The following is a 14,056-nucleotide window of genomic DNA, read 5'->3' on the forward strand; positions in this document are numbered from 1 at the left end:
TTTGTTACGTTACCACATGAAGTCATCCGCCCCCGAACGTTTCTGCCGTTCCGGTTTGGGGGTGTGACACTTTTTCTTGTAAAATAATAGAGTCTGCTTTCACAAAATCCAATATTTTCTTTAAAAATGAGCTGTAAGTCTTAAACCCAAGACCAAAAATGTAAGTTGTGCTGTACTTGAAAATAGTATTATGAAGTTTTATCTTTATATAAATCTAATTAAATGTATATTAACCCCGTAAACTAAATGTATTGTTATCACCCCATATTATAACCTTTCTAGCAACTAGTGGCATGCTATGACGTTCTTCAGGCATTGGAATGTTAGACATTTGTTACCCTAGACCTGCCGGTCTAACTGTAGCTAACAACTTGGGTGCGGGGTTTTTAGTCCCGTATAGATCTATACACAAGTTTCACACTCTCTTACCGAGACTCTGCTTAAAATTCAGGAACTTTAGTATATACTCAAGTAGGTACGGTGAAGGCATGTCTTACAAAATTATATTAACCGGTTTACGTCTAGTGTAATGAAAACCCTTTTTCTTGTAAATGAAAGTATTACCCTTCCATAGTGGTTACATAGTGTTTAAATAATTATATGTTTCATCCGAAATTATAAAGTAGTATTTGTGACCCCCAAACTATACCAATTATAGCTTATTATGATTTTTTTGTTAAGTCTATTTATATAATCATTTATATATACGTAATAGTTATCTTGTCTAGATGTTTTTAAAAGATTATATCATATAAACTTACATCTAACACAAGTATGAGAAATTGGTATGAAAAAATCCATTTCTAGCTTTTGCCCCTTTTTAAGGATATTTACCGGTAACAAAAACAAATATAAGTTGGTAAAACTTACTTTTACCCTTCTTGGGGTTTTTACTCAAGTTAACTTTATGTGTTTTTAAAACCATATATTTCTAGTTAAATCCCACAAAATGATGTCGTAAACTTGTTATAACCACTTTTGTTTAAAAATCATTTTTTACATGAAATACTAGATTTTTGAGTTTTCTTTTTGTGTAGCTAACACTTTGGTATTTTTGTCTAGTTTCAAAATGTATGGTCAAAACAACATATTTTGGGTTATATCCACCAAAAATGGTGAAATAACTATAATCTAACCATTTTTGCTAGAAAAACCATATCTTGACCATAAAAGTCTTAAAATCCTTGTAGCTTTGTGGTTTTAACCCTTTTCTAAAGAACATATAACATAGTTTATGTTTGTTTTTCTTATTTTTATATCATTAACCAACATAACACAAATAAATGTTCTAAAAACAATTAACAACCACATTTCATGAAGAAATTTTTTTTAAACACAACATAGATTTGAAGCATGCAAACATTTGGGTTATAAATCAAACTTTTCTTGTATTCCCCCCCCCCCCCCACCCCCCTTAAAACATGAAAAAATAAAAAATATGGGGGTATGAGCTCACATGTAGTGTGTTTGTATTTGGATAAAGAGGTGATGGTGAATATCATCAAGCTTAGAACACTTGAAGGTGGTTGAAGAACTCTTTGAAGATGGTATTATCCTATGGGTTTTAACACATGATAATGTGTGTAAATGCGATGAAATTAGCATGAAAGTGTGTAGAAACACTAGATTAACAAGGAATACTAACCAAAAATCCTAAGAACCAACTTGAAGAATTAATCCTTGAATAGTTTGAAATTGTTTCTTTGAGAGAAAAGGGAAGAAGTTTGAAGATGGTGGGGGTTGGAGGATCCCTCGGCCGCAACTAAGAAGAGAGGGGGGAGAGGGTGGGAGGGGTGGGTAAGGTGAGGTGATGTTTGCATTGTTGTTTTTGGGATAATAGCCTTGATACTTATTGGTTAATGTTTTGTGTTAGAAAGGATGCACACTCATGTCACTAAGTCAACTCTTCCATTTTTTTATAAAAAGTTGGACTTTTATAAAAAAAAGTCCAACCCAACTGAAAACATCAAATTATTAAAATAAAAATGTGTAACTACTTAATTTGAATCACAACAATTCAAATTATTAAAAAGGGATCATTATTAATAAAGATAATAGCAAAATGTGTTGAATATATTAATGCCTAATTACTAAAGCCCAACCCAACTGAAAACATCATTAAACCCACCGAAATCACATTGTGATTTCGGTCCATGTACCACTGAGATCATAGAGTTCTCGGTCCTAAACTGAGAACTTTAAAAGCAAGGTATAAACCACAAATTTATGTCCTAACAAGTTGAATTTCGTTGGCTTGTTTGACTTTTGATGTCTTGTTGACTTTGATTGACCCAGAATTGCCAGTTTTCACAAAGGCTCTTATGGTCAGTGAAGACAATGCACTTTGTCCCATACATGTAGTGTCTCCAAATCTTCAAGGCAAACACTACAACTCCCAGCTCTAATTCATGGGTAGTGTAGTTCGTCTCGTTTGGCTTCAGTTGTCGGGATGCATACACAATAACCTTATTTCTCTATATTAGTACGCATCCTAAACCATGATGTAAGGCATCAAAATATACTACAACGTCTTATGTTCCCTTGAGATGAGACAAAATCAATGCACTGCACAATAGTTGCTTCAATTTTCAGAAGGCAAACACTTAATTGTCTCCCTAATCAAACTTTTTGTCTTTCTGGGCTAGTGCGGTGAGAGGATTGGCTATCTTGAAAAAGTTCTCGATGAATCTCCAACAATAGCGAGCAAGCCCTAAGAATTGGCGTACTTCGGTTGGTGTTGTTGGTGCTTTCCAATTCTTGATTACTTCAATCACCGTGGGATCGACATGAATCTCTTTACTACTGACCACATGATCTAGGAAATAAACTTCGTTAATCTAGAACTCACATTTAGAAAACTTTGCATTAAGTTTCTCTTTTCTTAACAGTTCCATAATTAAACCCATGTGATGGCCATGTTCTTCCTTGGTTCGTTAGTATATCAATATGTCATCGATGAATATAATCACGGATTTATCCAATTAGGGTTTACACATCCGATTCATAAGGTCCATGAATACGGCTGGTGCGTTGGTCAGTCAAAATGGCGTAACTAGAAACTCATAGTGACTATATCTACTTCGGAATGACGTCTTCAGAATATTTGCTTCTTGAACTCTAAGTTGATGATAATTGGATCATAGATCGATCTTTGAGTAGTAGTAGGATCCTTGCAGTTGGTTGAACAGTTCATCGATCCTCGGAAGTGGATACCGATTCTTGATAGTAAGTTTGTTCAACTCCCGATAGTCGATTCATTTAACGCCCATAGATTCGGGCTAGTCAATTTAGAGACAATAAGCATCAAAAATGACCGTTTTATAGAAGATTATTTAGAATAAATAATCTTAAAAAAATTAGAGTATATGTCACAAGGGTTCCGTACATATAAAGAACGATGAAATCCGAGTTATAACGAAGAAGTTATGACCTGTCAAAGTTATACGACAAAACCGACATGACACCGGGAATCATAACAAGTGAATTTGCAATAAATTAATTTTTAGCCTTAGAGATCTAACTAAAAATTGTAGTATATGTTAAACTGAGAACGTACATAAAAAGAACGTCCAAATTTGACTTTGTATGAGGAAGTTATGATTTTTCTAAGATTTAGTATAGCAGTGCACAACCCGGAAATTGAATTTTAGGTTGATCGATTTTTAGCCGAAGTTATGAAATTCTAATGAATTTTTGTAACAACCCGAAGTTTTCCATCGTCGAAAACCCGTTCTACCCGTAAAAATTCGCCGTTTGTCAATCGTTCCGTTTTCGTTTTGGGTTAAATTATTTAAATTTAAATGTTTATTATAAATCCAATGAGTGTCCAAATCCCTTAGGAACTCATGAAATTAGCCCAAAATATGTATTTCATAAATATTAGAAACGTCCCCGTCGGGTCTCGGAAACTTAATCGGGTGCGACCAAAAGCCCTGTTTACTGCCGGTATCGGGTAGAATTCCACCGTATCCAAGTTTTAGGACCTATATAAACGTGTTTAAACATCCATTTGAAGCTTTTTCTTCCTCTCTCTACTCTCTCTCTAACCGCTCTCCTAAATCCAAGTTTAAGGGTCCAAGTCATCAATTTTAGGCTCTAAATCTTTGAGGTACCTTCCTTAACTTGTTATGTAACCTCTCTAGCCTTCAAATTTGAGTTTAAACAATGGATTAGGACCATTATCAAGAGTTTATGGCCCTAGAGCAGTCCTAGGCCGTAAACTCAAGAAAATGGGGTTTTTGGAGCAACAAAACCCTTCCAAACCACAATTGGACCTTAGATATGGCTAGATGACTTTATGGAATGGACCTAGAATGCCTTAAACTATAGTTTAAAGCCTTGTATATGATTTTATGGCCATGGATGGTGTTTAGGCCATAAACCCATAATTATAGGGTTTTTAAGCCCTTAAACCCTTCCTAGACCCCAACAAGACATGGATATGACTTTTAGAATATTGGTTTTAGCCTTAGAACACTTTAAACATAAATTTTGGGGGATTGATATGAGTTTACGGCCAAGGCATGTGCTTGGGCCGTAAACTCCTCAACCAAGGGTGTAAACTCATTTTCAAGGTGTTAGAAAGCCATCCAACACCACCAAAATCCTTGGAATAAATCATAGAACCAACCAAAAATAGTTTAGGGGCTTTAAACACAACCAAACTCATCATTTGAGAGTTTACGGCCATTTCATGTGTTCCATGGCCGTAAACTCCTAAAAACATGTCAAAAGTCCCTTAAAACTTCATGAAAGGCCTTGGAACAATTTTAGGAATCACATGTGATTGATTTGGAAGCATTAAAAACATTTATTCAAGGGTGCATAGGAGTTTACGGCCGTAAGCTCCATGATAAGGCCGTAAACTCCCTTAAGTGTTGTCTTTTGGTGTTTTAAATTAATTCCAAGCCTTAAATCAAACCCTAGAAATTTTCCCCTAAGTGTTTCAAGCCAATTTGCACCATAAACCACCCCACCATGAGTTTACGGCCGTAAACTCATGGGGAATGGGTGTTATGGCCGAAAACTCTTATATGAGTTTACTCTTGGGGAGTAAACTCAAATTCCAAGTCCCTAGTGCCATTACACGTCCTTTAACGCCACCCGGGTCCCTCCAAACACTTTCAATGGGGTGTTTCCGCGACTAAAAGTGTTCGTCCCTAACAGTTAAATATTCTAATTCCTAATTAGATACAAATGTGTATCTTTTCATTATACATAGGAACCTCATGCATTTGCAAGCCCCGAACCAACGTTTAACATCCTAAATCGTCACGTTTCTCTACCAGTGAGTTCATACCCCTACCCTTTTTCAATGTTTTCATTGTTTTCAGGGGGAATACAAGCAAACTATAATTGTTTTCGAATCATAACATTGATGTGTTTTAAATATTATCTAGCAAACTTATAAACACTTTTACCCCTTATGTATTATGCTGAGCATAAGGGATGATTTATCAATTACAACTAAATGGATTTTAGTTAAGAAAATAACCAAACTAATCAAATTATTATGGGAATAATTTAGGGATTTCTTTAGTGTTCGTTTTATCATGTACTAATATCTATATAAAGTTATTAGATAAACTATGTCTGATTCAGCTTATCTCCGTATCATTTGAATGTATTGCCAGATAGTTTCATTGTATGTACCTATGTTCACTATATTATGTTTCATAATCTTTTGTATGTTTGATATCGTATGAGAACCCTATGAATAGTTTAGTACTAGTTTGTGAGTTAGTCACTACCCTTTATGGATGATTAGTAAATCCTCCCCGGAAGTGTAACCAGAGTCTCCTGGAGGGAGAGCGAGGAATTTGTGAATAGATCTATTCGGGACTGACAATCCCACACCTTAACTGCTAGCTACAGTTAGGCAGGCACGCCTGGGGTGACAAATTCTGGATATCGTCCGACGTCTGACAAGCATCAAGGAGGTCTCGTTGTCATATCATCATGGTTACCCGACTCACAATATGTATTAATATAAGTTTATTCACAGTATCGCTTTGGGTTTGGTTTTGACTTTGATTCGATTTCATATCTACTTTCTATCTATAGTTTCCATATCTAGTACGGGATAGTAGTCCCATGATTTCAATCTATATCTTGTACGGGATCGTAATCCCATGGTTTTGAAACTATATCTAGTACGAGATGATAATCCGAATCTATATCTAGTTCGGGATAGTAATCCCATGGCTTTATCCATCTATCTTATATCTAGTTCGGGATAGTGATCCCATGGTTTTATCAAACAATCTTATATCTAGTTCGGGATAGTAGTCCCATGGTTCTCAATCTATATTTTCAAGTATATCAAACTATATTGTATTTAGTTCGGGATGTTAGTCCCAAAGTTTTCAAACTACTTTCTATCTACAGTTCGTGTATATTAAAGTATTTCATATCTAATTCGGGATAGAAATCCCATGATTCTCAATATATAGTTTTGTGTATTAAACTATACTCTGTGTTATTCAATCAATCTTGCATATAGGAAAATATGGATTTTCCTAAGGTTAACATATAACGCGTAATTGAACTGTAATGAAAGATAACTAAACTGTTTAACATAAGAAAATATAGGATTTTCTTGGATAACAAACCTTTTCGGAAAACTAAAGGAAATTGGTACATTTTCAGAAAATAAACATCTTATGAACTCACCAGCTTTATGCTGATTTTTAAACTGCTTGTATTCTCAGGTCCACATTAGACAGGTACCCGGTGATCTCTTTTGGTGAAGACGGAGTGCGTGGAAGACTCGTCTCGTTTTGTTCATATGATATATGTATAACTCTTGTACAATTTACTTTTGAACCAAATGTAAACTTTCAAATATATGTAATGTAATGGTTGTTTACTGTGATTACTATGTACATTGGATTTGATACTCAACTTGGAGTCAACCCCGGAAATGTTTCCGCCTTTGATTTTCGGGGTTTGACAATTTTAACTATCTAAGTTTGTTAAAATATAACTTTGAAAATAAAGTCAAAATTAGTCGATGGAGTCTAAAAAAAAGTTCTAGATCCCTTCGATACCTACGCGTGGATATAACGAATGTAAAAAACGGAGCTCGTATGCAAAAGTTTCGAATTTTAGAAGATAATTAGTTTTTGAAGTAACCAGCGAGCGACACATGGCGTGATCTGAGCCACTGCTTCCTCATCATGATTTGGCACCTGAAGATGACACCTGGCCACAAGCGCCCAACGTTCAGCAAGGAAACACCGCACGTTCGCACCGGACTCAGCTTATAAATAGAAGCGCAAATCACCCCAAAAACTCACACCTTTCCCATTCTTTCTCTCTCAAACACCCCTCTTAGCTCCTCACATTCCCTAATACTTCCTAGGTGCTAGAGGCGAGTCCCGGAGCACCAGAAGGCTCCGAGAAGAGGAGCTTTTGGATCGGAAGTTATGCCCCCGCAGAGCCCGGTTCCTAGCCAATATTGTTATTATGAACTTATAAACAATATATATATATATATATATATATATATATATATATATATATATATATATATATATATATATTATAAAATACAATATACAAATTGTTATTATAATATCTTTTAACTACTTGTGGTACGAGGAATCTGGTGTGAAGGGACCCATAGGGTTGTTGGTTCTCAGAAGTGATATAATGCCAAAATGATCCTGCTCTCCGGTGTTTCATGTCTGACCTTGTTTGTACATAGTGGTTGAAAGGTATTTTTTAACATTTATAAAACAATATCGCTCGTAAATAGTCGCGATTAATATTAGACTAAAATCTAGCGGTAATGATACTAGGTTTCGTCAAAGGAAAATATAATTGTTATAAGCGAAGTGCTGCCCGAGTTTGGAATCATCACTTTAACAAGTGAGTGCATAGTTACTTTCATCTTACACATAAATATGAAATATTTACTATCAATTACGTGCTATGTGTGCATATTATCTGTGTTCTTGATATCTATGCTGGATGAACAAAATATACATGCTTTATATGATTTAAAGTGTATACGTATTTTATACTTATAACTATGATGGGTAAAGATGGGTAGATTAAAGATGAGATGAGATGAGAGATCACTACTAGAAAAATAGACTTTTAAGACGCGCAATCCACGACACTCAGTGATTTATGTTACGCAAAAGGGAGTGACTTTAAAATGGTGTCGTCTCTTCAAAAAATTTAAGCGTTTAGGTCACGCATTATTGCGTGCCCTTAGATTAGTGTCTCAAAGAAAAAAATCAAAAACACGGAGGGCACATGTGTGTCATCTAAGGATGTCGCTTTATAAATTTTAACGGAAGCGCGCGTTCCATCCTTTAATAGCAGGGGTAATGAAATCCTAAAAAATGAAAAACCCCGCATTTCATCCATCTTTTAGACATGTAAACCCTAGACCTCATTTGCAGGTTTTGTTCTATCAAGTTGTTTCTGTTTGGGAAGGAATAACGAATTTGTCCTCTCCACCAGCTAACAACCTTCGCTCTCTACTTCTCCTTTTGTCTGTAAACCCTAGATCTCATTATGCGGCTGTAACTCTTTCTCCCTTTCATATTTTTGGAGTGTGCGCACGTCGCTTTATATATATATGTATTTTTTCATAGATACGCGTTTCAGAAGCTCGCGGGGGAAATGAAATTCCAAAATTTTGAAAATCCGACATATTCTCCTCTACCTTCTTTCAATCTTTCTTCTCTCTCTCACACACACAATCAAATACCAAAATTACCTTCAATCGGTTCCGGTTCTTAGTGAAATCCAAGGTTTTTTGGTCACCAGGCCATGAAATTGAAATCAAAGGGGTACAGTTGTTGGAACCACGACTACTGTTGGAACTAGGGTTTCGGTTCATAAACCCTCCATTTACTTCTCTTGATCTTTAGTTCCTCAAGATAAACAGATGAAGGACCTCTCGAGAGCCATGAAAGAGCTACTCAATCATATGCCACAATCTATTGAGAAGATGATACAACGATCCCAAGAATCTCAAGGAAAGCAACACCAATAGGAGGTTAAATCAGAGTTGTGCCATTGGTCTACTACAGAGGTCGATGTTTCCTTTGGTGATCAACCCCAACGGTATACTCCATTCCTCACTAAACCAAAGGGTTTTGGCAGATCTAAGGGAGACAAATACATAGTTCTCTGATCAGATTGATAAAATTGACATCGAGATCCCTAGGGCACCATTATCGTTGCTAGACTTCAAGGGGGAAGAACACGAGGCTGTGGAGATCGTCACCCAATGATCACAAGTCTCACTTTCCTATTACGTAGCCACAGTCATCATCGCTCTGGAAGAAAATCCAGCCATGAATGATAAGACATCGACCTCTATTTCTACACCATTATCGTTTTCTAACAAAGATGCTTGGCGTATCTTTAGTTTCTCGTGAAGTCAAGTATGTAATCTTTCATTTCAAGCTATCTTTCTAGACATTAAGCATTCTTTAAACTCTTTATGAATTTTACTAATATATAGAGCAACAAATTTTGCTAATATATAAAGGCTGGCATGTTAGATTTCTTATGAATTTTATGAATCCATTTTATTAGCTTACAATATGATCTATCTAACAGCAGATAGGAAAAAAGAAGAAAAGTGTTGGTAAGATAGTGTCCATATCAATCCACTATATGTCTTGGGTTGCAAGATACATGTGAGTCTCATGACCTAATAGGAAGTCTCCATGTCAGTGTTTATGGCTCCACTTCCCATCTGTAGGGCTAGTTTGCGAACCTGTAGAGTAAATTAATGTACCTAATGGACCTATAGACTTGTATTGCTAGTATTTGCCTCTTGCTTTATTAATATTATCTTCTTTCACTGTTGTGTATCCATACTGTATTTACATGCTTATCCAACTGTGTTGCAGTTTTACCAAATTGGCCATTGCAAATATGGAGAATCTTGCAGATTCAATCACTCCAAATCTGAGCCTAAAAACTCTCTCCCACAACTTAACATTCTCAGTTTTCCAGAAAGATTAGTGATTAATAATTTATCCTTGTATAGCTTTTCATATAGCTGAATTCGTTGAATTATCTTATTAAACCATATTATCTTGTTGACTAGGTTTATGAAAACTGTTCATTCTACATGCGTACTGGTGTTGTGATGCTGTAGAGACAAGGAACGTAGAAAGAAGGTTAAATATATATTGAATGTATATTCAACAATAATTATTTCATGATTTTTCTTTGTTAATTAACTTACACATATAAATATTTGTTGATGGACATATAGGGTGGACCAATTGTTATACCTAGGTTATGTCTCCGAAAGGCTCTTCAACCATTGCTTCCCATATATCTTCAGGGCCTAATAAGCAGGTCTGCAGAATTGAGAAAGTTTGCCTTCGTGACGAGGTCATGACCATTGTCGTGGCCGACGGTAATCATCTCCACTCATTAACCGATTGGATCTCATAGATTTTTTTTGAACTTTCATTAATTTTTGTTCAAGTTGTGTGGATTTTTGATTTTGATGACATGGTGCCGTTGTACAAAACCCTAGCCGTGAATTCCGTGCTGGAAGTCGACCAGAAGGTCTTGGATTCGATGTGTGCTAAGATTGCCGAAGAGCTCAAGAAGCTCGATGAAAAGTAAGCTATGTTTCATTGCATCTCACTACTAATCCATGCTTATTTTCAAAAATATATATGTACATAGATTTAACGGCCTCGAATTTGAAGGTAGCTATTCTTATTTCTGCAACAAATTTTTTTCGTATGCTTAATCCATCTGCATTTTACATGGATTTGTTATTGAATCTTTTACTGAATGAAATTGGCATTTTTTGTATATAACCACCGATACCTACATGAAAATGTTCAAGTAGTTATGCTTGAATAGGTTTGAAATGAACAAGTCTAAATCTAATCCATTGAACCATGAACTTAAGATCATAATACAAGCTGTTGGAGTTTGAGCTTTTGTATTGCAATGTAACAATGTATATGTGCTTCCATGTTCCATCATAAGAAAGTTAATGGAATCTATGTTTAGGACCTCAAATTCCATGGCTTCCAGTTTTCTATTAAAGAAAATGCAAAGCAAAAGTGAGTGATAGATTAGTTTGGCCTGTCTCACCATCTTTTTTTTGTTCTTGTTTTATTCAGAATCGCGGATGCTGAAGAAAATTTAGGAGAAAGTGAAGTTAGAGAAGCTCATTTGGCAAAATCTTTGTTCTACATCCGGATTGGTGACAAGGTACTCAACAAATAAAGTTTACCTGTTCATGAAAATTTATACTATGTTGATTTCCAGTGCCACTCGATAGTTTTTTTCATGCCATATAATAATGCCCCTATATTGTACCAAAACTCATAATACACCATAAGTTTATAAAACATAAATGCAACACATTTTTCTATTCAACAAAAAACTTGTATCCGACATAATCGCTAACAAAAGCAGTTTCAAAATTTTCATTAAGATTATCAAATCAATCATTTGTTTAGGCAAATATATATTTAAAGATCCTGATAAAGAATACACAATTTCTGTTTCAAGCACCTGATACCTTAAATATGTCTTATTAACCTAATTAGCATTTGCATAAAAAAAACACCTAACATTTTTTTATCTTTATTGCAACCAGGAGAAAGCACTAGAACAACTGAAGGTGACAGAAGGCAAAACAGTTGTTGTAGGGAAAAGAATGGACCTGGTATTTTACACTTTACAAATGGGTTTCTTCTACATGGATTTTGATCTTATATCAAGAAGCATCGATAAAGCAAAGAAATGAGTTCTACTTCTTCTCTTGATTCAAATTCCATTATTGGAGAGGATGGTAAAAATTAACTCTTTGATATTTGTAGTCATTGAAGGAATTTTTTTTATTATGTTTAACTTTCTATTTTTGTAAATAAAAAAAATTCAGGTATGAAGGCCTCTCGGAAAATTTTCTGTCATCTCCTGTCCCAAAGCTGTTGTTGTTGGCTGGAACAGATAGACTTGGCAGGTTCTTTCTTTTTCTTCCCATTCAGTGTTGTTTGGATAAATGATGTTTAAAATTTAATTAAGAATATGACTGCACTACAATATAATATATAATAATTGTTAAATAAAAAGTCAATATTATTTCTTGGTGGAAGGGTAATATGGTAATTTTCTGTACCAGGGCTCTCACGATAGGACAAATGCAGGGAAAGTTTCAAATGGTGGTTGTCCGACATACTGGCCATGCAATACAGGTGAGAATTTAGTCTTTTCAAATAAACCTTTTTGTTTTTTGATGATAAATTTAAACAAACAAACTTGGCCATCACCTTTGTCTCCTGATGTCATGGATTTTTGTAAAGAATATAATATGTCTGATATTCTACTTATAATTGTTTTGCTTATTAGGACATTATACTATAGATTTTTTTACCTAATTAAGCAGTGAAGTCACTTTGTATTTGCAATACATTTGCTAAAACTGGGTAGATTTCAGAAAGTAGAATGTTGTAATAAGATGAAAGGAAAGTAGGATGATGTATAATAGATGTTATGGGCCTTCCATGTTAATAACAAACTACCACACTTTGGAAAACAATTAAGGATTGTTTAAGCATATCACTTGTTTATGGGCCTTCTTAGGATATGACCTAATATAAATACTCCCTAGTTTCTATCTATTTCAATAGAATTTTGTATAAAATTGTCCAGATACTTTGTGAGACTTAATTTTTTTTCTTACATTTCCTTTATCTATAAGACAAGGAGGAATCTTCAAGGTCTACTTCTAGAAATGTGTATTTATTTAAATTTTCTTGAAGAATTAACCTGGTTTATTAGTTGTTGTTTCTGATACGAACATGTTTATTGGCTGTCTGAAAGGAGGTGACGCCTGGATTTGGGAATGGATTTCAAGCTACTCTAAAGACTAGCACCACCATCCAGATTCACAAAGTTTATGGAAGCTTTGATCGTTTGCCTTCTGCTCATACATGGTAAGATAATCATGTTTCTCTGTCAAATTACGTTTTTTCCCCTGAGCTATGTCACACTTCAAAAGAAGCATGCTACATTTTTCAATGTCAAAATTTTGCCTCTGAGCTATCTGTAGGAACTGCCAAATCCTTCATGAACTGTGAAAAATATGGAGATTTCTAAGAAGCTCTGCTTCAACTTTTTCCAATATTTTGGCTTTTGCAACTGCATAGTTTCCAATGTTTTGGCTTTTGTTTGGCAGCTTGGACAAACTTGTAGCACCTGATCATCCATTCCACTCTTGGTAAAACAAATTTATAGTGTACTTATTCCATTCATGTTAGTAATTTCTCATTATGATGTGTTGTTTCTTGTGTAATTTTATTTTTAGGAGGTATTTTAATTTATTAAATGTTTAAAGTTACAAGACATGAGTATGGTCATGGAACATTTTAGGGCAGTTGTTGGTCTTCCTCTTGGTAATCCATCAATGAAGTGGCCAACTTGCATCATGTAATAACATTTTAGGTGAAGATGTATGTATATGTTTTTGTTAATGCATAATGTAATCATATGTATGAATATGAAATAAAGTTTGTTATTTAGTATGTGATAATCATGTATAGGGAGAAAACAACTTCTATTGATTTGTTTTATCTTTCCATGGATTGACTATTTGTATGACATTAAATTTTATGCAATAGATTGTATTTTTTGTATATGGTATTTTATTTTTTGTTATGAGACAGTAAATGCAAATTTAATTTGAAAATTAATAAATCTATAAATAATATTTTTTTAAAACATTTAAAATTACGATAAGCAAAAATGTGTGTCATCTTCATTTATGACATGGCCTTTCTTGACAAGGGCTTCCTTGATATGCATTGTGTGTCATAAACAGGCACGTCGTAAGGTTACGACATGCAACTGCGCGTCGTCTTCCTTTATGACAGGGCCTTCCTAGATACGCATTGCGTGTCATAATTGTGCGTCGTAAATGTGCGTCGTCTCTCTTTATGACAGGGCCTTCCTTAACGCGCATTTACGCGTCGTCTGAGCATTTTACGACGTGCAATGAGCGTCGTAAAAGGCAGTTTTCTAGTATTGGATGAAAGATGAGATGAAT

General features: G+C 34.8%; 1 protein-coding gene across 1 annotated transcript; it reads left to right on the forward strand.

Moving 5' to 3' along the window:
- Positions 1–10,278: 10,278 nt before the first annotated feature.
- On the forward strand, positions 10,279–11,758 carry LOC111888305 (26S proteasome non-ATPase regulatory subunit 6 homolog). Its single transcript, XM_023884468.1, has 4 exons — positions 10,279–10,399; positions 10,472–10,610; positions 11,127–11,217; positions 11,609–11,758. Exons 1-4 carry the CDS (start codon positions 10,279–10,281, stop codon positions 11,756–11,758), a joined length of 501 nt encoding a protein of 166 aa, XP_023740236.1.
- The last annotated feature ends 2,298 nt before the right edge of the window (positions 11,759–14,056 follow it).

Source organism: Lactuca sativa, chromosome 2 (genome assembly GCF_002870075.4).
Source record: "Lactuca sativa cultivar Salinas chromosome 2, Lsat_Salinas_v11, whole genome shotgun sequence".
NCBI lineage: Eukaryota > Viridiplantae > Streptophyta > Magnoliopsida > Asterales > Asteraceae > Lactuca > Lactuca sativa.

Coding starts and splice junctions, on each gene's coding strand:
- LOC111888305 (XM_023884468.1), top strand. CDS start 10,279: ATGTCTCCGAAAGGCTCTTCAACCATTGCTTCCCATATATCTTCAGGG. Junction 10,400..10,471: donor GACCATTGTCGTGGCCGACG/GTAATCATCTCC, acceptor TTTTTGTTCAAG/TTGTGTGGATTTTTGATTTT. Junction 10,611..11,126: donor CTCAAGAAGCTCGATGAAAA/GTAAGCTATGTT, acceptor TGTTTTATTCAG/AATCGCGGATGCTGAAGAAA.